Raw genomic sequence first — 20,493 nt, 5'->3', positions numbered from 1 at the left:
TTAGTTTCATGTGTCATTTGTAACAAATTAGCTGACTAAGGCAAAAACCAGATGGACAAAATCCACATTTGCATTTCCAGAAAGCAGATGATTTTTGGCTGAAGGCCAATCTGATGGTGACAAATTGGTGTGCTGACATAAAATGCGTAGGTTAGAGCATGAGGTCTAAATACCATCATTACAGTTATGCCAGAGATTTCTTTTCTGTAATTTGCAAAGGATAATATGGAATCTCCTTGGAACAGACTATAGTACATTCAGCTACTTCTTTAGAAGATGGTACACTTATGCTTCTTCATTTTCCTTGCTGGAAGTGAGAATAAGATATAAAATAGCATTTGCTAGAAGGCTTTCTCTTTCTTTAGAGCAAGAAGAGAAGAGGCTTCTTTTGGGAAATGAATTTGCAGAAAACCACGGTTCATCTAACAACATAAAAAGACACTTTTGCTGCCCTGGGCTATTATTTACAATAACTATAAATATCACATGCTCAACTTCTGTGTTGCAAGTAAGGGCTTCTGCATCATCTGATACGCGTGTGTTTGCAAAAGCAAATGCCATTTTTTACACGAAGAGTCCCAGTTCTTTTAAATCAAAATCATCATCAATCACAAGGCTAAACTGATGCCCTGACAGGCTTAGGCAGAAATGCAGAACTGCCTGGAGTGTTTGGGTTGAGGCCACTTGTTAGAGCACGTGAGTAGCCATACCCAGGAACACATGCATCCCTCTCTTCATCACACACACAAGTTTTTGCAAGAACATGACTCAAAGTTATCATTAACCATACGGTAGCAAAACATATTTTCCAGGGCTTCTCCACTCCTGACACAATTAGGTCAATGGAAAAGATCCGTCTTTTTTGTGCAAGCAGCCTGCACTTGCCTGTAGGGTTAAAGGCAACTTACAACACACTCGCATGAATTTGACAGCAGCTATTCTAAAGTTGTCACAGAGCAGACGTAAGCAGTTTTGCTTTACAGCATGTTGCTTCAGGTCTTGCCTGGGCTCGTTAGAGACAAGTGTAGATAGAGTCTACAGAGAGGAAAATGGAAATCACAAGTGATCATATCACAGGCTTGTCCTTATAATTCTCCGATAGAAGCTGCTAGCCTGAAAAAACATTACTTAAGTACAAATTCATTATGGTGTTCTGCCCAGAAGTACCTGCCGAAAAAAGTAAAATGAAGCTACAAACAGCATGCTTTTATGTGCTTGTGCCCTCATCTCTACTCCTTGAGTTTAAGGCAACAGTACAGAGAAGCACCGCTTTGTCAGCTGTTCTAGAAAATACCAGCCAAGTCCCAGACATATGTATGAGACATTAAACAGAGGTGTCATAAGCTACCTCTGAGGCTTAATTACTGCCTGTTTAATTAGTACATTTAGGGCTCCTCTGTGGACAGCAACTCTTTGCTTTAGAGGTACAGTGTACAAGGAGAGGTTGATATTTATATAAGCAGCACTAGCCTTTATTACTGCCATTTTTGGTTTTCCCCAGGCAGGAGGGGTAGCCAGGCAAACTAGCAGTACACGTATTCTGTTGAACTTCCCCATCATGTGTTCTGCTAACTACTGGAACCTCAAGGTGCTAAAACAGTTCTTTCATGTTATTTTCCTGTGTAAAGGGCAAGGGGTACAAAATTACCGTACTCACATTTTCCCTTTTTGGAGGTACTGTGTGTCAGCTTCCCTCATAATCCCTTCCCCATCCCCCTAATTATATACCGTTTGGGTATGTATATAGTTATGTACAGAATACATGTCCTCATGCCCACCCTGATGTCTCTTCCAACTGTTGACATGCTCTCTCAATTTATATGTGAAAAACAAGAGTGTTGGAAAACAACCTCTCGGGAAAACACTGATGATTGTTCTCTGACCTCAGGCTACTCCATCAGGAACAGTTAGCTCTTTGTCGGGGACAGAAACATCAGCTGGACACGTACAAACTGACTGGGGATTTGTTCTGGGTCTTTGCCTCAGAAACAAAATGAGAATTCACAGGGGGCTTGTGTTTACCTAGGGATTAATTGCCCCCCTTTCAAAGCAATACTTCTCTGCACTCATGACTGGGGTAGATTTGTTGAGATTTGCCAAACTGTCATGGCTGGGTGTCATTTTTTACACGGCCTTCCCTACTCTAGAGAAAATAATTACTAGTACACACTTGACAGGGCGACAGTAATGTAACAGCTGACCTTACACAAGCACTTGCCTTTTCTTGCCTGCGGCTCCTGAGCAAAGACCACGAAGTAGCACGTTCTGCTGCTCCGAACCGCCCTGCCGATATTTTCCTGTTTGACCCAAGCAGAACAACAGGTAAAACTGACAGAAAGTTAACTCTGCAAAATAAAGTTACAAAGCATGCAGAGAACTGGTTCTGCATTTCAGGCCTTAGCATGTTGGAATAGGCTCCATTAGTAAACCACTCTTTACACCACGCTGCTTCTGTGGCTTTAGAGAGCTTTGTGGCTTTAGAGATAGCTTTGCAATTGCTATTTGGCATGGTTTGGGGTTTTTTTATTTCCCCCTTTCAGAATAGAAGGGTTTCAGAATAGAATGCTTTCAGCATCCTGATGAAGCTCTCTGCAAACAAAGTGTGTTCTCCATTAAAAGTCACTCTCAGCTATTGATTTAAAATGTCCCAGAGAGCTTAGCTGAATTTGGCTGCAAGGAATTTGCACAAACCATTACAAACACGGGAGGTGTTCTCAGAACTCAAACTGGGAAGTTTAATCTGCCCTATTGTGCTGGTACCTAAATATGTCTGGAGCTGCAGCTGGTTAAATGAAGAGCCCAGCTTCACTTTGTGTATTATAAGCAGGATAGAATTTCACAATAGCTTTGTATAACCCCTTTGTGCAGATACCCAAGGGCTGGGGGGGGCTGTCTCAAATACCGCTCAAAACAGCTAGTCATTATAGAACACTGTCTGTCTTTCATAACATGCCAGCAGAAATCTCGTGAGGATGGCCTTAGCTTAGTTTGCACCCAGATTTCTACCTACCGTTTTACCCCAGGGGTAAAAAGGAAAAGTTGCCATCCCATACCACCACTCTCATGTAATCTGAGTCAGGGGGAGGGTCATTATTTATGTGGAATTCTTTCTCTCGGAGAGCACAAAACCTGCCGCTGACCCTGACATCAGCAGGCACAAAGCCATGGAAACCAGAGGAAGTTACACAAGGGTGCGAAACTGTTCATGGAGCCAGATCACACACTGGACCCAGTGTCGCCTCGTGGGCAGGAGGTGGGGCTTTCGGCATTTGCGTGGGAGGTCTCCAATGAGACCCAGAGGAGGACAAGGCCACAACCTTCTGGTTTTCCTAATGGCATCTCCCTCCAGTAGGGCTGAGGCATGGGCGGAGTTTGGTGAAACTAAAACACCGACAGGCAACATCCTGTGAGTATGTGCAGCCTCAGAAGGATAGACTGCAATAGCTAGAAGCCTAAGTACAGCTTAAAATGTAAGTATGTCTACTTTCTGCGCTTTCTTAATATAATTAGCGGGTTGAGGAATGGCATGTTCTGGCTACGCTTACTTGCTGCATCAGTGTAACCTGCGAAGACGCCTGCTATGCTTTCTGTCCCTTTGGCCCATGTGTTAACAGACGCAGAAAAAACCCAGACACCCAACAGTAATATCTACATGAACAGCTGGAAATCGCAAAGCTAAGCTTTCCTGTACCTCTAAAAATTAATTCGACTGCAAATATTTGGAGGATTCTTCTCACTTCTCCCCCCTCCCCCAAGCATTGTTTTATGTAATTCAAAAATATTTTGTACATGCAGTCATCGACAGTACTGGCCACGAAGTTATAAAAGACAGAGCTGAGAGAGATCTAAGCAGCAGTTAAGAAAAGGTGTGTTGGGGAGGGGCTGGAATTGGCAAGTACAGAGACAAGCCAGCTCCTACAGCAGCTACTACCTCAGCATGTGTTAGAACAGAGGAACGTTTACTTCTCTGCTTTCTAACGCACCCAGGGAGCGCGTGAAGAGAAACTTGTTTGCTATCAAGGGGAAAGCAAAGTGACAGAAAAGCAGCATCAGCTTGGCCTTTGAAACAGCAATGGATAAAATAAATTACTGTAGGAAGTTTCAGTATAGTTGCTCACATTTACTTCTAATAAAATGATTAGATTCCTGCTTTATCTCTATGCTTTGTTAGTTTGTAAATACTAATGACAAAAAGTGCATTAGAGTACAACTGTCCAGCTTGGGACAGCAGTCCCTGGCGAGCAGTCATCCTGGTAAAGACTGCTGAAGATGACGTGTCTTCAGGCTGGGACAGGGAGGGGGAACTGCCTGCTTTGAACCGCTGGCAGCAAGGGTCCTGCTGCGTGGTTCTCTCATCTTCCCTTGCTCTGCGGTGGCGACTGAAGGAGCTGGTAGAAAATGCTCAACACGCGACTGCTCTGTGCACCACTACTTTTAAGGATTCTAAGTGAAATCGGTGCCAGCAAGGTTGTTTGGGTATTTTTTCATTTTTTTTTCCTAAAAGCTTTTCAACCTCATAGATCCCAAAGAGAAAACTCCTGTAGCCACTTCTAAACCAGGGTACAGAGGGGGATTAATAGTATTCCACAGTATTCTATGTGTCATAAGAAAATGGAAACAGGTAAGAAAGTAGTCAGGTAGTAAAAGGCAGTTCTTGATTTTACAAAGTAGCCGTGGTACAAAAATAGCCATTCACAAACATCACGTTAAAGATGACATACCTTAAAGACCTTACCACTGGAGGTGGGACATGCTGTGAATTACATCGCTGCACCTTTAATACTAAAAGCCCATGAAAAAAAGTAGAGCTACAAGTGACAGAGCAGTGGCTTCTCCTGTGGGCTGCTTTAAACAGTTGAGGAAGCAGAGAAATGAAAATAACCTGTTTGTTCTTATCCAAGAAACGTGCAATTAAGTTATACTCTGAGAAGACAAAGTACTATGACCTAAAAATCAAGACAATTGATGAATTAACTTCATGCTGTCTTTGTAATATGAAGTGCAAAGGATATCCTAATGTAATAGAAAGCAGAGACTTTCTCAGGATGTAGGTTACGCACTACGATCTGCCTGGTATTGACAAAAGTCATAAATCAAGGCTCCTAAAATCTCAAGAATTTTAACCAGATGTGATTATGTCAATAGCGATCTTGATTATTTTCACTTGCTTTACCTTGGGACAGTGACAGGAAGTTGAGTGTTTTCACGTTTTCAGCTTTTTCCTTTTGTGTGTGTAGCGAGGAAAGTAGCTACATATTCATAAATACAGAGGATCTCATCTATTCACAGGACTCCAGGGCTAAAGGCCTTGAGCAAGGCATCAGCTATTATGAGAGGCCCAATAAAGTTATGGGCACAGTCAATCCCAGAGTAACCATCAACACCAACACCTTTTCATCCAGGAGCAAAGTGGCTGAACTTAGGAAGTCAGTTTTACTTACAGATTTCCACATACCTGCCACTTGCAGAATCTCGACCTTCGGTTTTGCAGCCAGGAAGTTCCTTCACTTCACAGAGAAGCAAAGGCAGCACATCCTGACAGACATACACTCCCACATCAGCCTAGAGGCAGTTTCTTGGTCCCGGTTCTGAAAAGGATTTCAGCCCTTACTGTTGAATCATTGGGGATAAGCTGCGGAAGCCGGGACTTTCAATTTTCTAGAAAGCACCTGTGTTTTGCCTGAACTTTTGCAGTTGCTTCTCAATGTAGCATTATGAAATGTTGGAGACCAGAGGCTGAGGAAAAGCTCCTTGACATTCAGCAGAAAAGCTTTCTTCTGCTCCATTTATACTGCATTGATTGAAGAAAGGCCAATGAGCTCTGTCTGCCTTTCAGCTTTGGCAAGATGATCAAATCCTTCAAGCAAACGTTTCTGTCCCTGGACCTGCAGTCCCCTCGGTGGACCTCAGCAGAGACGATGGTAACCACTAATGGCCAGGGGAACAGAGCTCTCTGCAGCCAGGGTGCTGCAGAGCTAGGGTGGATTTGGGATTGTCTGTTCAACATGGAGGAGCGGGGAAGCATGGTTTTGCAAGGGGAGGCATCAAGCAATTTCAGGTGGGGGGGTATCCCTAGCCTGCAGCTAAGAGGCTGCCCAGTATTATCTGACATACACAATACTTTCATGCTGGTTTGGAAGGAATAGCTATTCATTTATGTCACCTTTAGTATTCATGTCATGGTTACTGTGACTTTTGCTACCTTTCAGGCAAAGGATTATGAACTGCGTCAGTACGAGACGGCAAAGTGGGTCAGCACGGTCATTAGGGGAGAAACACAGAAGGAGGCGATGCGCCAAGGCTTCTGGAAACTCTTTCACTACATCCAAGGGAAGAATGAGAAAGGTACAATGAGCTGGTTTTGAACTGCAAGAGGCACAAATGGGAGATGAAGCTAAACTGCATAAAAGAACAGATGAGCTGTTATACACAGCAAGTTCCCTTTCCTGATCTAACACCCCTATGACTCCATTAGGCCATTCTACCCGTGAGATTGCTTTAGTACCTGCTTTTAGGATAAGCCTGCATCCCATTTTACAGCTGCATTCAGGCACTGTCTTTGCTTGCAGCTCAGACTTTTTTTTTTTTTCCTTTCCTGTCCTCTAGAAATGAAGATTGATATGACCGTACCTGTGACCTGCCTGATAAAATCTGCCTGCACAGACTTCAAGATCTCTTTCTTTGTGCCATTTGAACACCAGGACTCCCCACCCCAGCCCACCGACTCAGATGTGTTTATTGAAGAGCGGAAAGCAGCAGCCATCTTTGTCCGGTAAGCAGCATCAGCATGGCTCACAAATGAGGGTAGCTACTGAAACAGGTTTGTGTACCAAGAACCTGGACTACTTTTTCTTACAGCTGATTTTAACCATGGATATATCCTGCTGTTCAGAGCCTTGATGGGCAAAACCTGAGCATTTGGATATCTTTCTTATGCTTGGGTGTGACCAAGTTTTGAAAGGTTCATTCTTCAGCAGACTCTTGAATATTGCATTGAATGGGTTTCCTACAAAAGCAGCCTACAAAATCCTCTTCTCTTGGGCAGATTCTGTGCTATGGAACACCTAAAACACTCTTTCAGCCCCCTTTATGTCCCACAAAACCTGCATGGCAGATCTCCATTACAGAAAAAGCACCTAAAGCTGCATTTGCTTTCTCCGCATTTATTAAAGCCACAGGCAACAATCTATGTCAGCTAATGCTCTCAGAATTTGAAGCAACTTATTTTTTTAAATCCTACCTTTTAAAATAGCATACATAGCCATATGCTCCCTGACAGCTAGTTCTGCATAGTTTACCTAATACCTACAAACTGCATCAGAAGTGCTCAAGTTGAAAGCCTGAAGTTCCCTTCTGTGAAAATAAATAGCAGAGGCTTGAACTCCTAACAAACCTCCCTTTTCACTTCTACCAGGTCCTTTGGTGGATTTGCCTCCCCAGAGAAATATGCTGAGGAAGCTGAAGTCTTGGCCAGAATCTTAAGAAACAGAGGCCAACCATTCCATGAAGACTTCTTCTATACTGCAGGCTATGACAGTCCCTTCAAGCTCTTTAACAGGCACAATGAAGTGTGGTATTTTAAGAAGTAATATGGTGGTGGTGGGGAATATTAAGAGGCTACTAATCAGCTCTGGATGGAAGCAGACCTTATTAATGGCTTTTGCTTTAGTGCAGAAGAGATTTAATTTGCACGTGGACACAGGATCATGTCTAATTTGTTTTCTCTAGGATGGAATACTATTCCGGCTAAAAAGATTTCAGCTCTTTCTACAAGACATAATTTAAATTCAAGTCAACAGTACCAGCTGGAGTGGGAGGGGGATATGGCAAACCTATTCCTCTTAATGAAAGGTTCTAAGGAACACTTAATAATCTGAAAATATTCCTGCAAAACAGTTTGGATGTCTAGTTTTACTTCTCATTAGAAGTGCCACAGCAATAGCTCAAGTGTTGTGGAGAATGAGTTCTTCATAGAGCTGACTTTCCCCATACTGATATCACTCCTGAGACAGAAAAATGAGGGAAATTCAATTTTTTCAGAGGAGAAGCCTACCATTAATGAATTTTGGGAAGCAGCAACACTTTAGCAGGTCCTAGTGCCTCATAAGCAGTAACATTTTTCTTTAAATAGTATTCATAAAATCCCCCACCTCTCTGCTCTATTATTTTTTTTCTTTCCCTCATGGAAGGTGGATGCTGTGTTGCTCCAGACTAATGCCAGTGACCAGACTAGACCAAGAGTCCATTGGAAAAGGGTTAACAGTGTCCAAAGCTGTATGATTATTATGCGTATATCACCCACGCCTGAACACACAATACCAGACTTACTGCTGGTCTGTAATTTTAGGGGCAAATACACAAGCATTAGTGTTTAGCTCTCACCTACAAAACACTAATTATACTTCAGTTACTTAGCTTTGTCCAAATGCTGGTATTGGTCAGGTCAACTGCAGTCTGCATACTAGCAATACCAGACACTTAAGTCTTCTGCAGGACTACCATTTAAACTACTTTAGTCCCTGCTCTTCCAAGTATTTGAAGCTTTTATAAAGTAGCCTAGAGCTGTTTCAAACTGTTCAAGTCAGAAAGCAGTTCACAACAACAGGTAGAGTTTACAAATTTTTATTGGTTCCAACCAATACCAGGCAAAGCAGTGTGGTAAAAAAACCTTGGCTTTTTTAATGCTGTTCATTCAAGTGTAACCCATTATTCTGCAATCTTCCACCTATTAAGACAGACATAAGAACAATTATAAGGCACCAAACCAGCACAAGAAGCTTGCTGAACAACTCAGACCTTAGATTTTCATCTCTGTTCAGAGAGAGAGTTCAAGCTAAGGTTATCATCATTTGTTCCAGCAAATAAACTTTATTATTACTACAGTTACACTCACCTCTTCTGTTCTTCATACAGTAGTTTCAAAGTTGCCTCCTCACCTGAAGCAAGAAAACACAATTAACATATGCAGTAGCACAACTGTTAAAAGCTCCACAGCAGCTTTGTAACCTCAGAGAAAAAGTGGAACGGAAATGGCAATATCACAGTAATTCATTTGGCAGAATCGAGTTTCATCAGTGGCTACAAATGCTCCCAGAAGTTTCTAACAGAATTCATCTGATATATGGTCTTACCCAAGCAAGTTGCCAAAGTTGCAGCGCAGTCCTTTCCTAAGAAAGAGAGAAGTTTCAGAATAACAGATATCACTATATGCCAGTTTATTTTCTATGAAGTTCTATTCACCAAACCGATTTTACCTACAAGGAGGCTGCATTTCAGCTGGCAACTGACAAGAACTTCAACACCCAAACAGGATACACAAAGCTTACAAATTCTAACTGAATTGGAAATATAGAATTACTAATATTGGAACAATCAGGGAAAAGTACAAAGCTACTGCTTGCTTTGTGATACTGTCCCTCCCCAACAGAGGGTTGTATTCAATGAGTTTCAATACCTAAAGTACAAGTCCCATGGAAATCATCTCAAAAAAAAAATCTATCCTTAAAAGTGAGAACCAGTCTGTTGAAGGAAACAAATTTGTACAGCAATCATCTAGAACTTGACCATAAGTTTGTGTACAGCCAACATAACCAGCATATAGGGTTTGTTTTGTTTAATTCCAGAGTGCAGTGGTATAGTGCCAGTTCACAGAATAGACAGATCCATCAGATATTTAGTTATGACAGGAGTTACATTTGCTGCTGTGCATTCTGCTGTACTACATTATCAACACTGTATTGGCTAAGTGGTCTCCACCAATTCAGCTCCTTTACTATTTCCACTGTGTGAAGACATCAAGCAATAAAACCCCAGTTTTTAAAGAATCACTGAGGCAACATCAATCATTCCGTTCATACAAACGGAACTCTACATAACATTTACCACTGACTGCAGTTCAGAAATTGTCACGGTATCTGCTCAGAAAGAGCCCTTCCTTTTCAAGTCAAATTCAGAATTACATCGAAGTGCATTCTTGCCTCAAGCACATCATGTTTATTCCCACAGTAGCTGAGTGGGAGAATCAGAATACAACAAAGGAACACAAATCAGATCTATTATAGAACTAATTTTAGGCACCACTATCTAGGCATTTGGCACAAAGACAATATTCCAGTCATTATCCAACCCCAGGTACTCCTCACTTACCTGAGACGTAAGTTAGTCCTGTTTCTCACACAAACTCCCCATGAGCTTCACCCTGCAACAAGTGAAATTTTATTAACACTCTCCTTGGCAGTGCTTCAAGAGTTAGTTTGAATGCATGTACTGTTTCAGTGCAAGAGTCCTCCTCAGCCTCTTTCAGAGAGATTCCCATTGCTTAGAATTAATCATCACAAACAGTACATGCTTAGAGAAGCTTAGTGGTTTGTTACTTTTGTTCCTCCTTAGAGCAGGACCTGACCTCAGCATTTCAGACCTTACCCCCAACCACGTCTTCATTCACATCACGTAAAAGCTCTAGTCTAGCCAGACAAATAATTTACCATTTCAACTATTTAAGATCAGTGCTGCTCCCTGCAAAAGCCCACTACTTAATTTAACTCATAAAAAGATCAATAGCAAATAATAGTCCTGGTTTTGTTTAGCACAAGCTCTGCACTACCAAGTTACCACATTCTTCCTTATCAACTAGAAACTCAAGCAGTCCATAGCGGTTACATTATTTCAACTGGTCTATACTATTTCTTTTCAAGTTACAGAAAGCAGATAACATTCACAAGCAGTACAGTCTTACAGCAACCAAAAAGCAAGCAGCTTACCAAGTAAGCATCTGTCACAAAGCACCCGGCAGCCCTCTTATTAAGGCTTCCAGAAGCATCTTTGTTAGAACCATTACTGTCTCTTATCACCATCTTTGGCCCCAAAATACGAGATTCAGTCTCTAGCACCTTGGGTAAATGAACCCTGCAGGCTGCTGGTAACCTGTCATCTACTTGGTAGAGGTAAGAAAATCCTCAGGGAACCTTCTGCTTAACACTGCAGCTACGCTGTGAGTAGAGGCCAGTATCAAGTAACTTTCCCATCACCTACCACACAGTTCTGACTAGTCATATGCATTTGCTGGCAACTTACCTTTGCTGGTAGCACTACAAACTGCATCGCTTCACAGCTCCACCACACCAGCCCTGGAACAAAGCAAACTATCAGGAAAGCACACAAGCAAGTACTTAAGGATGAGATCTAGTCAGGTGCCTGAAGTCAGATAGAGCTAATTGCAGACCTCCATGGTTGAAGTCAAGGTAGTCACATCTCATCACACAGGCAGCTCACATTGTCAGTCACTGGACAACTATCTGCTTAGGCTAAGGCTGCTATGGGGAAAGAGGGCAAATACACAAATAGCATTACCCAAGCAACTTCGTGAGCTCACACCCACACAGTGAAGAGTTTTGCACAAACCAGCCTGTCAAGGCTGGGCCTTAGCCGGCAGTTCTCCCTTCCTGTTTGGCCAAGATGCAAGAAGGAGCCAACACCAGCCCCTTGCACCTCCTCCCCAGCTGAGCTACAGTTAAATACTTCATTTCCTAGGCATATATTTTTTAGGCTAATACGTGAAAAGTTAAAACAAATACTTACATCATTATGAGAAACACTTTGTAAGCCTGCAAAAGAAGAGCTGCTATTAGACAGAGTCCAGCAGAAAGTTTTAGCGTGGCTGAAGTTCCAGTGGAATACTGTATCAGCATTTAGTCAAGTTTTATCCTCACTGGGATCAGAGACCTGATTCAACATCATGTACAGTAGACCACAACACTTTCATCCCCTTCCACAATGGGGGAATGCAAAGCCCTCCCCAGCACTCCCAACACCCTTGAGATGTTAATTTGTCAACTCCAGAGACAACTGAACTCTGCCATTTAGAGGTTTGCTCTTTTCTGCAGAATACAGCAACATGAACTTTGCATAAACATCTAAGTTGGCCTACACTGAGAAAAGCAGGTGGTCAGATACTAGATTTATAGTACTGCCACATTCACCATTCACCACATTTATTCTCAACAGGCAATGCTAGAAATCTTTAACACCACAAAACAATTACTTAATGCTTTTCTTGTGAAGCACAGGGGATCTGATGGTACACCTAGGGTACTAGTATTTTTGCTTCAGATTTTCTAGAAACAAAATGCTCAAATGCAGCACAGCCAAGCATAGCATCCGTCTAAAAAATGTTTTGCAATTACCTCCAATTAGCAAGGCCTCAACTTTGCAACACCAGTAACAGGTCAAGTAGCTTCTCACACCGGAGGCACAGGTACCCTCTTGTCTAGGGCAGCCTGCAAAGCAACAAAACACTTACAGAACTTGGAGCACTATTAACAAATCAATCAAGATTTTGTATTACTGAAATAGCAAGTTTTATCAGCTGTATTTGTGCTTCACTTCACAAGCACAGCCTACTCTTATCCTTCCAAATACATCCTTACAAAATTTTTAATGCTCGGCCCATTTACTGATCTTCTGAGACAAGTTTTCAGAACACATTCACAGAGCAAAAGGAAGTAGTGTTTCACTCTCAGCTTTCCACAGGAACTGTCTGTCCAACTCAGCCTAAGGTACAGGGGGCTGCAGCAGACAGGAGTGAACGACAAGAGCGTGATCACCACAGGTCATCTGCTGAATCATGCCACCATCACACACAGCCTTTTCACACATCAGGGATATCAATTACTTTTCACAGGCACAGGCAATACAATATTTACCTTGCAGAGCTTATAGCTTCATCTCCCAGTGCCTGCAACAAAAGAAATTAAAAAGAATCAGATTCCCTCAGCCTCCATGGCCAAGCCTACACCTCCTAGCAAGGGATCACAAGAGGTAGATACATCAGATAGGAGCGAAAGACAAAGTTGTTCGTCACAGGATACTCTGCTGAACTATGCCATCATCACTGCATCTGCCTCAGAATGACAGTACCAAGGCAATCGCCTCTTGCAACAGCTTCGAAAAATTAAGTTCTCCCAATAAAACATAGTAAGAAATACTCCAGAGCTTTTGAATACTAGCAAGCATCAATTGCTTCTGCACATTAGAGGAAACTGATCCCAAAGCAGTTCCCTACGGTTCTCACCAGGTGATGTTTCTTCTGCAAGTCTTCCAAGTGCACAATTCAAAGCCTGGAAGAAGAAAAAAAAAAAACCCTTATCAGCAGCATATTCAGAAGTCAAACCATCAAGAGGAATTCTAAGACGTCGTGCCTCAGAGGAAAGTTATGGTGGTAAAAGTTCTCATCACTCTCTTGGTCAAGAGTAGCAAATAAGTGTCATCATTGTGGCACCAGAGGGAAAACCTGGCTCCAGGCATAAAGCCTGCCTACTAAGGCTAGTAGAACAAAAGATACTATCCAGACAAACACTAAGCACCATTTTATGTTGAATTTTCAAGAATATTTCCTACCTTGCAAAGCGGCATCAAGTCTCCATATTCGGTGGCAAACCTGGAAGAGATAACAGTTTCAGATGCTTGTAGAACATGGGGAGGAACCTCCAGCAGCAACACTAAGCACAGAATAAAGCCTCAGCACTGAGTTTTCAGAAATCACTTCTGTCCACTACTCTTTATACCAAAACCATCATAGGCTCTCTCATTTAGCTAACGTCAATCCTGACAGTTACAGGTGGTTCAAAACATGCATCAGTCTCTTTTCTCCAAACAACAAACTACTTATTGCTGTGGACAGTGCAACAGCAGTAGCGAAGGATAAAAGGTATCTAGGGTGCTATTGTGGTCTGTTTGACAGCTGGACTAGTGATTCAGAAACAGAAGCCTCACATCCACCTTCCAGTACAAGGACATGAGTTTCCCAGTAGAAGAGGACTGCCTGACAAGACACCACAGGCCATCACTGGATTACAAGCACTGGTCCTGTAATTTACTGAGATACAAAAGCACTCCAGGCAAGTTGCTGGAAGAGTACCTACATATTATTTCTCAACTTAAACTCCGTATTTCAGAAGTAGTGTCACCGAAATCAGGAATGAGCCTCTTAACACTAATGTCATCTTAAGAAGCAGGCACTCACTCTATTCAGTGCTGGGGACATGGGCAATCTCTCCACCCAAGATGTCCACTGAATGCGAGATTCACAGAAACTTAAATCTATACAGAATATGCATAGTCACTACATTTCCCAGAACTCATTATCATATTTATATCACCCTAGCACATGCACATTAAGTCCATCAGGGGATTCATGAAGGGTCTTGGGTGGTCCCTAGTGGTGTTCAGTGGTGGCACAGGTGTGAGCTCTCGGTTGTTCTTTCCATACAAGGCCCTGACTTGGAGCATCCTTCTGTTTGTCCCACTCTTTGACCACTACAGCTGGTTTGAGCTGATAATAGAGAAACTCTTTGTGTACATTCGGGAAGCTAAATGCAGCAGCTTTCTGCAACAGCTCCGTTTATTTTGCAAGCTTAAGGATGTGGTATTCTTCACTGTTTGTTCCTGCTCCTAATTGCAAGAGGCACTTTTAATCTTTTAGTTACACATTTACATATCCGCTAGACTCTTAGTTCCTGGTTGTAACAATTCCCCCCTTTGAGACTTCCAAAGTTCATCCTTTGGGAGTCTCACCTAAATTGGTTATATAATATTTTTGACCTTCAGGATTACAAAGACAATCACAACAAGAGGTGATTAGTGGTAGACAGTGAATCGTTAGACAAGATATGATAATTATGAAAACTATCATAATAATAGCAACAAACAGCTGTTTAGCCCATGGCAAGTTTGGAAGCCAGTTGGTTAACCAAGACCAATCAAGTCCTTCCTTTTTTTTAATTCCCGAAGCCAGATCATGTATTTGTTTAATTTTCCCTTCATCGATTTCGGAATTATCAGTTAAATTGAACCAACACATTCCTTGAAATTCTTCACATCCATGATTATGTTTTAACAACAAAAATCCAATTGCTGCCCTAGTCTTTAAAGTGGCTTGTCTAAGCTGACTTAATTCTTCTATAGGTGACAACGCTTGTGAAGTATAACTGATATTTTTGACTAAGGCACAAGCTAGTCTCTTCATTGTCTGATAATTCCTTGCAGCTCTGACTCCTGGGGTTAAAAAGGCTGCCACTGAGATCATCCAGGAGGTAATCTCGTGTGGACTAAACTAGACTTTACATTAGAGGTGCTATTACAAGACAAATGTGGCACACTTAAAAACATGTCTACAAGATTGGGTACAATTGACAAATCTCACACAACTTTCTGCAGGAAAAGAGTTCCCAATTCTCACTGTAATCATCTATCTAACTTCTCACTGTTCTGCCCTGAAGTTTCAAAATTAGTAGTAACATGGTTTCCTGAGGACAGGCCTTATTACCAATTTCCCAACTAATGGTATTTCCATCTGGAAGTTTAGTGCTATATTGGAAAGTATAATTTCTAAGAAAGTCTAACGGAGTTGGTACTCCAACTAAACATGATGTGAACACATTAGTGTCAGATTTTCCTGCCTGTAGACAAAAGGTAGAAGTATTTATTACTTTAGTAGCTAGCTGTTCCCACAGATTTGCCTCTGGGTCCCATAAGGGTAACTTGTGTAGATGCCACCCTGATTCCAAATCTCTCTTTCGACATTGCATCCCAAAAGTTATATACCTTACCCATTCTCTTCCTTTACTTTGGGCCATGGAGACTAACAGAGTTCCTGCATACAACCATGGCAATAACTACAGCCCAGGTCCTCATCATCTCTGTAGCCTTAGCCTTAACAGGTCTTCAGTTGCAGCAGATTTCCACTGTACCAGGGCTGATGCTGGCTTTACTCAAGCGTACTGGACCCAGGATTCTATTCCTTCAACAGCAGTATATGTTGTCAGGAACACAATTTTACATATACTCAGTCTCCAGGATGGTGCTGGTGAACTGGAGTGTCTATGACAAGAGGTTCCGCTAGTACAATGTGCTTTTGGAGAGCTGCAAGAGTTTTTCCTAAAGAAGCCTAGTAAGATTTTAAGTCCATTTCCCCTTTTACATGGTCTTCTTTCTCCTGAGACTACTGGCATTTCATACGGCCTTCCATACACTACTTCTTAGGGGCTAATTTTATTATTGGACCCTGGTTGTATCCTAACCCTTAGAAGTGCTAATGGGAGTGAGTGCCTCCAGCCATTTCAAATAAGTCTCCTGGCACACCTTACTTATTTGTCATTTCAAAGTTTGATTCGTCCTTCCTAGCTTCCCACTTGATTGCAGTCTCCATGGCATATGTACATCCCATTGAATTCCTAGGACCTGGCTCAACCTATGCATTACTTCCATTACAAAATGTGAATCCCAATCTGATGACATTCCTATTGAGACCCCAAACCTTGGAATTATTTTAATATCTTAACCACTCCCCTCGCCTTGTTGGTGTGCCAAGGAAAAGCTTCCAGCCATCCTGAGTAGGTATCCACCACAACTAACATGTACTTGTAGCCACTTTGCCTTGGTAGTTCTTAAAAATAGATCTGCCAATAGTCCCCTGGTATTTTTCCCCATTTGGTAACTCCAGGAGGAGATCTCTTCTGTTCATCGGGTTATTCTTCTGGCAAGTTACACACCTTTCAGTCACAGATTTAAGTATTTCTGTCATTCGTACACTAATAACCTGATTGCAGAGACTATCAATTATGGCCTCACCTCCCCAAAGCGTCATGTTTTTCCTTTAAAATCTTGATCTTTACCTGTGGAGGTAGCACTCTAACTTGCTTATTGGGCATTATTAACCAACCCTTTTCATTCATTGCTGCCTTCAGATGCACTGCTAGATGTCTATCTGCCTTACTATAATCAGGGTCTGACACAAACAGTTCTATCGGTTTGGCCTGTACAAATGCAACGATGCTTTCTTCTGCTACCTCCTTAGCAGCCTTATCAGCCAATTGATGTCCCATGTTTACCGCAGCTTGTCCAAAGTGGTGAGCTCTACAGTGCATTTGCATAAACATCTAAGTTGCCTAAACTGAGAAAAGCAGGTGGTCAGATACTAGATTTATAGTACTGCCACATTCACCATTCACCACATTTATTCTCAACAGGCACATGCTAGTAATCTTTAACACCACAAAACAATTACTTAATGCTTTTCTTGTGAAGCACAGGGGATCTGACGGTACACCTAGGGTACTAGTATTTTTGCTTCAGATTTTCTAGAAACAAAATGGATTTGTAGACCCTCTTATCTCCAAAAGCAAACTCCCAAGTTCAAATGCAGCACAGCCAAGCATAGCATCCATCTAAAAAATGTTTTGCAATTACCTTCAATTAGCAAGGCCTCAACTTTGCAACACCAGTAACAGGTCAAGTAGCTTCTCACACCGGAGGCACAGGTACCCTCTTGTCTAGGGCAGCCTGCAAAGCAACAAAACACTTACAGAACTTGGAGCACTATTAACAAATCAATCAAGATTTTGTATTATTGAAATAGCAAGTTTTATCAGCTGTATTTGTGCTTCACTTCACAAGCACAGCCTACTCTTACCCTTCCAAATACATCCTTACAAAATTTTTAATGCTCGGCCCATTTACTGATCTTCTGAGACAAGTTTTCAGAACACATTCACAGAGCAAAAGGAAGTAGTGTTTCACTCTCAGCTTTCCACAGGAATTGTCTGTCAAACTCAGCCTAAGGTACAGGGGGCTGCAGCAGACAGGAGTGAATGACAACAGCGTGATCACCACAGGTCATCTGCTGAATCATGCCACCATCACACACGGCCCTTTCACACATCAGGGATATCAATTACTTTTCACAGGTACAGGCAATACAATATTTACCTTGCAGAGCTTATAGCTTCATCTCCCAGTGCCTGCAACAAAAGAAATTAAAAAAAAAGAATCAGATTCCCTCAGCCTCCATGGCCAAGCCTACACCTCCTAGCAAGGGATCACAAGAGGTAGATACATCAGATAGGAGCGAAAGACAAAGTTGTTCGTCACAGGATACTCTGCTGAACTATGCCATCATCACTGCATCTGCCTCAGACTGACAGTACCAAGGCAATCGCCTCTTGCAACAGCTTCGAAAAATTAAGTTCTCCCAATAAAACATAGTAAGAAATACTCCAGAGTTTTTGAATACTAGCAAGCATCAATTGCTTCTGCACATTAGAGGAAACTGATCCCAAAGCAGTTCCCTACGATTCTCACCAGGTGATGTTTCTTCTGCAAGTCTTCCAAGTGCACAATTCAAAGCCTGGAAGAAGAAAAAAAAAAAACCTTATCAGCAGCATATTCAGAAGTCAAACCATCAAGAGGAATTCTAAGACGTCGTGCCTCAGAGGAAAGTTATGGTGGTAAAAGTTCTCATCACTCTCTTGGTCAAGAGTAGCAAATAAATGTCATCATTGTGGCACCAGAGGGAAAACCTGGCTCCAGGCATAAAGCCTGCCTACTAAGGCTAGTAGAACAAAAGATACTATCCAGACAAACACTAAGCACCATTTTATGTTGAATTTTCAAGAATATTTCCTACCTTGCAAAGCGGCATCAAGTCTCCATATTCGGTGGCAAACCTGGAAGAGATACAACAGTTTCAGACGCTTGTAGAACATGGGGAGGAACCTCCAGCAGCAACACTAAGCACAGAATAAAGCCTCAGCACAGAGTTTTCAGAAATCACTTCTGTCCACTACTCTTTATACCAAAACCATCATAGGCTCTCTCATTTAGCTAACGTCAATCCTGACAGTTACAGGTGGTTCAAAACATGCATCAGTCTCTTTTCTCCAAACAACAAACTACTTATTGCTGTGGACAGTGCAACAGCAGTAGCGAAGGATAAAAGGTATCTAGGGTGCTATTGTGGTCTGTTTGACAGCTGGACTAGTGATTCAGAAACAGAAGCCTCACATCCACCTTCCAGTACAAGGACATGAGTTTCCCAGTAGAAGAGGACTGCCTGACAAGACACCACAGGCCATCACTGGATTACAAGCACTGGTCCTGTAATTTACTAAGATACAAAAGCACTCCAGGCAAGTTGCTGGAAGAGTACCTACATATTATTTCTCAACTTAAAACTCCGTATTTCAGAAGCAGCACCTACCTGTTTTGAAGCCATGCGAGGAAAGCGTAGTTGGTGCATCTTAAACTGAAAATGAAACCGTATCCATTAGTTTTTTTTCTTTGAAGAATTAAGATGTTCACACAGTCTTGAAAAAAGCGAGAAAAATTCAAAACAATACTGACCCCTACACCAAAGCTCTCTGATGCAATCTACACTTCAGCTCTTTTGAGAAAAGGCCACAAAAATAGTTAGCCCATATTTTTAAGCAGGATAGAACCACTGAAGTTTTGTTTTTGCTACAGCTTCAATTCTAGTGTATACCACCAGCAGCCATGAACTTCGTTTGGCTGCTCAGAAAGGACCACAGAGTGTTTCAGCCACACCATACACACCATTACATGCTATTCCGTGCCCAGCTCAGATATGTTGGTATTCATCACCCTCTCAGATGTCCCTACCAACATAGTTTTCATCATGTGCAGGCACATGGAACTCCAAGTGAGCTATCATGCTACTTTGTTAACATAGGGTACTTAATTGTAACACTTCGAAAGCTTGCTATTACCCAGAGCACATGACACAAGTATGGCCGGCTGCCCATTTATCAATATCAACTGATTAAAAAATCAATTTTGCAGGGGGCAGCCTCCATCTTCCCCACAACAAAAGGGCTCTCCCCAGCCTGCCATCTGCTTCCAAGCATTAATTTACAGAGGAGTAGGCAAACCTTAATCCTACCACAACGCTACTAAATTTTGCACAATACTTTCCATTTATAGGTTAAAGTTACCTCATTAAAGCCCAGCACGGAGTTAAAAAAAAAAAAGAGAAATCTACCGCTAATCTTTGCAGGAGGCACATGCCATCTCGCCATCTTCCAGAGGCATTCCCCACGTGAAAAGGGCTCCCAGGCTAGAGCCCGCGAGGCAAGCAGCACCCCACTTCTCAGCAAACACTCCTGAGCTTTTGCCGTTTCCAAACCCCGAGGCGAGACCAGGCTGCAGACTCGGCCTCTCCGCAGGGCTCACGCCCAGGGCGCTCCCCACAAGGCCGAAGCTCCACGGGCCCGCTACCTCCCTGGGGCCTGCGCTGGCCTTCCCTTCCTGCAGACCGCGGTGGGGGCTCCACAGCGCCCCTTCTCCCACACCACCCCCTGCTGGGGGTCCCCGCTACCTGCCGCCCCCTCAGGGCGGCCATGAGGCGGGAGTCCCTTCAGAGCGCCCCAGCGGCCCGGGCCGCAGACCAGGCCGCGCCGACACAATCCACCTCCATCCTCCCCCACCAGCACCCATCGGGGACCGAGCCCCACCCGCAGCGCCTCTTCACCCTCCCGCGGAGCGGTGCGGGCCCACGCCGGGCGGGAAACCCCCCCAACTCACCGCCAGGGCCCCGCCGGCTGCAACCCAGCACCCGACTCCGCGCGCCGAAAAGGGCGTGTCTGCTTCTGCGCGCCCCTTATATAGTCCCGGAGCCGGTCACGTGAGCGCGGCGCGGCGTGC

The 20,493-nt window shown here is 42.9% G+C and overlaps 1 protein-coding gene, 1 long non-coding RNA gene and 9 other non-coding genes across 11 annotated transcripts; 1 reads left to right on the top strand and 10 right to left on the bottom strand.

The window, feature by feature from the left end:
* Window positions 1-3,300: 3,300 nt before the first annotated feature.
* HEBP2 (heme binding protein 2) lies at window positions 3,301-8,888 on the top strand. Its single transcript, XM_063343747.1, has 5 exons — window positions 3,301-3,470; window positions 5,837-5,921; window positions 6,210-6,345; window positions 6,607-6,772; window positions 7,415-8,888. Exons 2-5 carry the CDS (start codon window positions 5,847-5,849, stop codon window positions 7,587-7,589), a joined length of 552 nt encoding a protein of 183 aa, XP_063199817.1. The 5' UTR covers window positions 3,301-3,470; window positions 5,837-5,846; the 3' UTR covers window positions 7,590-8,888.
* On the bottom strand, window positions 8,607-20,479 carry LOC134519476 (uncharacterized). Its single transcript, XR_010072232.1, has 16 exons — window positions 20,374-20,479; window positions 19,034-19,078; window positions 18,461-18,500; window positions 18,136-18,181; window positions 17,764-17,795; window positions 17,245-17,337; window positions 13,396-13,435; window positions 13,070-13,115; window positions 12,702-12,733; window positions 12,183-12,275; window positions 11,578-11,603; window positions 11,074-11,126; window positions 10,147-10,198; window positions 9,132-9,167; window positions 8,894-8,936; window positions 8,607-8,725 (listed from the first exon to the last, which is right to left on the bottom strand). It is a non-coding gene; the product is annotated as an uncharacterized LOC134519476 (long non-coding RNA).
* On the bottom strand, window positions 9,004-9,080 carry LOC134520251 (small nucleolar RNA SNORD47). Its single transcript, XR_010072395.1, has one exon. It is a non-coding gene; the product is annotated as a small nucleolar RNA SNORD47 (small nucleolar RNA).
* On the bottom strand, window positions 10,265-10,343 carry LOC134520241 (small nucleolar RNA SNORD79). The gene has a single exon (XR_010072386.1). It is a non-coding gene; the product is annotated as a small nucleolar RNA SNORD79 (small nucleolar RNA).
* LOC134520254 (small nucleolar RNA snR60/Z15/Z230/Z193/J17) lies at window positions 12,818-12,898 on the bottom strand. Its single transcript, XR_010072398.1, has one exon. It is a non-coding gene; the product is annotated as a small nucleolar RNA snR60/Z15/Z230/Z193/J17 (small nucleolar RNA).
* LOC134520240 (small nucleolar RNA SNORD24) lies at window positions 13,194-13,275 on the bottom strand. The gene has a single exon (XR_010072385.1). It is a non-coding gene; the product is annotated as a small nucleolar RNA SNORD24 (small nucleolar RNA).
* LOC134520259 (small nucleolar RNA SNORD75) lies at window positions 13,512-13,579 on the bottom strand. Its single transcript, XR_010072403.1, has one exon. It is a non-coding gene; the product is annotated as a small nucleolar RNA SNORD75 (small nucleolar RNA).
* Window positions 17,884-17,964, bottom strand: LOC134520253 (small nucleolar RNA snR60/Z15/Z230/Z193/J17). The gene has a single exon (XR_010072397.1). It is a non-coding gene; the product is annotated as a small nucleolar RNA snR60/Z15/Z230/Z193/J17 (small nucleolar RNA).
* On the bottom strand, window positions 18,259-18,340 carry LOC134520239 (small nucleolar RNA SNORD24). Its single transcript, XR_010072384.1, has one exon. It is a non-coding gene; the product is annotated as a small nucleolar RNA SNORD24 (small nucleolar RNA).
* On the bottom strand, window positions 18,579-18,646 carry LOC134520257 (small nucleolar RNA SNORD75). Its single transcript, XR_010072401.1, has one exon. It is a non-coding gene; the product is annotated as a small nucleolar RNA SNORD75 (small nucleolar RNA).
* On the bottom strand, window positions 19,403-19,480 carry LOC134520252 (small nucleolar RNA SNORD74). The gene has a single exon (XR_010072396.1). It is a non-coding gene; the product is annotated as a small nucleolar RNA SNORD74 (small nucleolar RNA).
* Window positions 20,480-20,493: the final 14 nt, after the last annotated feature.

Source organism: Chroicocephalus ridibundus, chromosome 8 (genome assembly GCF_963924245.1).
Source record: "Chroicocephalus ridibundus chromosome 8, bChrRid1.1, whole genome shotgun sequence".
Lineage (NCBI taxonomy): Eukaryota > Metazoa > Chordata > Aves > Charadriiformes > Laridae > Chroicocephalus > Chroicocephalus ridibundus.
This window is presented reverse-complemented; position numbering and strand designations above follow the sequence as displayed.

Excerpts from the sequence above, each read along its gene's own strand:
- HEBP2 (XM_063343747.1), top strand. The coding sequence starts at position 5,847 with ATGATCAAATCCTTCAAGCAAACGTTTCTGTCCCTGGACCTGCAGTCC. Across the intron at positions 5,922-6,209 it reads GGACCTCAGCAGAGACGATG|GCAAAGGATTATGAACTGCG; the intron begins GTAACCACTAAT and ends GCTACCTTTCAG. Across the intron at positions 6,773-7,414 it reads GCAGCAGCCATCTTTGTCCG|GTCCTTTGGTGGATTTGCCT; the intron begins GTAAGCAGCATC and ends CACTTCTACCAG.